Raw genomic sequence first — 1,975 nt, 5'->3', positions numbered from 1 at the left:
GAGAGAGAGAGAGAGAGAGAGAGTACGCGTATAATTAATTTTAAAGGGGGCTGCACTGTCCCATTGTAAAGAGGCAATAGTATTTAAATGGTTTTAAAATGTACCGTTTTACCATAGTCACAAAGACAGTCGAAAATGTTGGGTTTTTACCTTATCATAAATATAATCAAACCTGCTCTAACGCCACCTGTATAAAACAAGGAAGTTGTTAGGGACAGTCCCCTAGCGCTACCCACTCGGGGACTGTACAGTCTCCTAACAACTTCCATAAAACAATCACTTGTACAAACGGCCATGTCCTATTTCCTCTCTTGGAATTTACTTCGAGCAAGGGGAAGTCAAAGAGTAACACGGATATTTTTTGTTTGGTTGTTGATGTTGTTGTTTTGATAAGTGTTTTACGGCGCTCGCAAACTGCATATTATCATGGTCACATGAGCACACCTGACACATTAAATGTTATTTTTCGCCCTTCTCCGGGAAGACTAGGTGTTGGATCACACCTACCTAAGATCAGGAGTGTGGCTAAGAGACAGGATTAAGAAGAAGCCTTTTCTTTGTATTTTAATTTTTAGCAACACTTCTTATCCTACAGACCTTGTGTAATTTATTTGCTTTGCAAGTGCCATAAAACTCTAATAAAGAGACCCCCCGACCCCCCGAAAAAAAAAATTAAAAAATTAAGAAAACAGAAAAAACCTACTTCTAATTTAGAGTATCTGTTTCAGATTTTAGCCTCAGGCAGCAGGCAAACATTTCATTCTTAATCTTGGGGCATTTGCACTGAACAAAATGTAGTAAAATCAGGTTGTTGTTTTTTTAAAAGGGAGGTTAAATAAAAGCAAGCCAACCCAAACTAACAAACCCCAACAAACCCCCCCCCCAAAAAAAACCAAACAAACAATGGAAAGGACAGGATTTCTGTCTACGGTACTCACTTGAAGAAGTCGTCCTTGCAGTAGACCTTGTCTCCCTTGGAGAAGCATTTGTCCGAGAGCTGGGCCATGCAGTCGGCACACTTGAGACACTTGGAGTGCCAGGCTCTGTCCAACACCTTCAGGATGAACCGGTCGTAAATGTGCTCACCACAACCCGCGCATTTCGGGATGGCCGCTGAAGGAGAGAGAGAAAAAAAAATTAACAATTATTTATTATTGTAATAATCTATTTAAAAGAAAAACTTATTTACCATTGGTTACATTACTCCAATCGCTGGAACTCGCATGACCTATTTGTTTGGCAAGTACCGTAGAATTGTAACAAGAACTTTTACGTAAACTATAACTAAAACTATAAGTTTGAGTTTGGGTTAAGTGAAGAGAAGCACATAGACACAGTAATTTTCATTTAGTGCTTGAAAGAAGCCAAAACAGAGAGACAGAAACAGCACAGGGGCAGGAAAGAAGTACGACCTACTAGCGGCACTCTCCAACCACCAGCTAAAACTAACACTGACGCTAAAACTACAACTAAAACTGAAAAAAAATTAAACTAAGACTCAAACTCAAACTTTAATCTCTATTGTATACTCTAAACTCAAACTCACACTCTAAACATTAAACTCTAAACTCAAACTCTAAACTCTAAACTCTAAACTCTAAACTCTAAACTCTAAAGTACCGTTGATGTCACACACAATAAGGAACATTGTCAAGCTCAAACGACAGTAGAAAGTCCCTCCCGCCTCCCCCCCCCAAAAAAAAAAAAGAAAATCGCAATCCCTCTCCCCATTTTCCAGGCAGCCGCGGGGTCAGTAGGGGTCACGTTTAGTCCTGGCTCGCCACTTGACTGTGACAAGGTGTCTGGGACTGGGCCGATTGGGGTCAGAAGTCACCACGTGACCCAGGCTGGTACCCCGGGGGTTGGTGGTCAAACCCAATTTGGTGAGGACTTCATCGAGGTGCAAGAGTACTTGTTGTGTGTGGGAGTAAGAGGAGGGAGAGAGAGAGAGAGAGAGAGAGAGAGAGAGAGAGAG

At 41.4% G+C, this 1,975-nt stretch overlaps 1 protein-coding gene across 10 annotated transcripts in view; it reads right to left on the bottom strand.

Moving 5' to 3' along the window:
- Window positions 1-1,975, bottom strand: part of LOC101864271 (LIM/homeobox protein Lhx3) — a 69,798-nt gene that overhangs the window by 21,830 nt on the left and 45,993 nt on the right. For all 10 annotated transcript variants that reach the window (XM_035973352.1, XM_035973353.1, XM_005111967.3 and 7 more), the window contains one exon: window positions 939-1,113. In XM_035973352.1, coding sequence (XP_035829245.1) covers window positions 939-1,113 — 175 coding nt within the window. The remainder of the gene's footprint in view (window positions 1-938; window positions 1,114-1,975) is intronic.

This window comes from Aplysia californica, unplaced genomic scaffold, assembly GCF_000002075.1.
Source record: "Aplysia californica isolate F4 #8 unplaced genomic scaffold, AplCal3.0 scaffold01156, whole genome shotgun sequence".
Taxonomy (NCBI): Eukaryota; Metazoa; Mollusca; class Gastropoda; order Aplysiida; family Aplysiidae; genus Aplysia; species Aplysia californica.
This window is presented reverse-complemented; position numbering and strand designations above follow the sequence as displayed.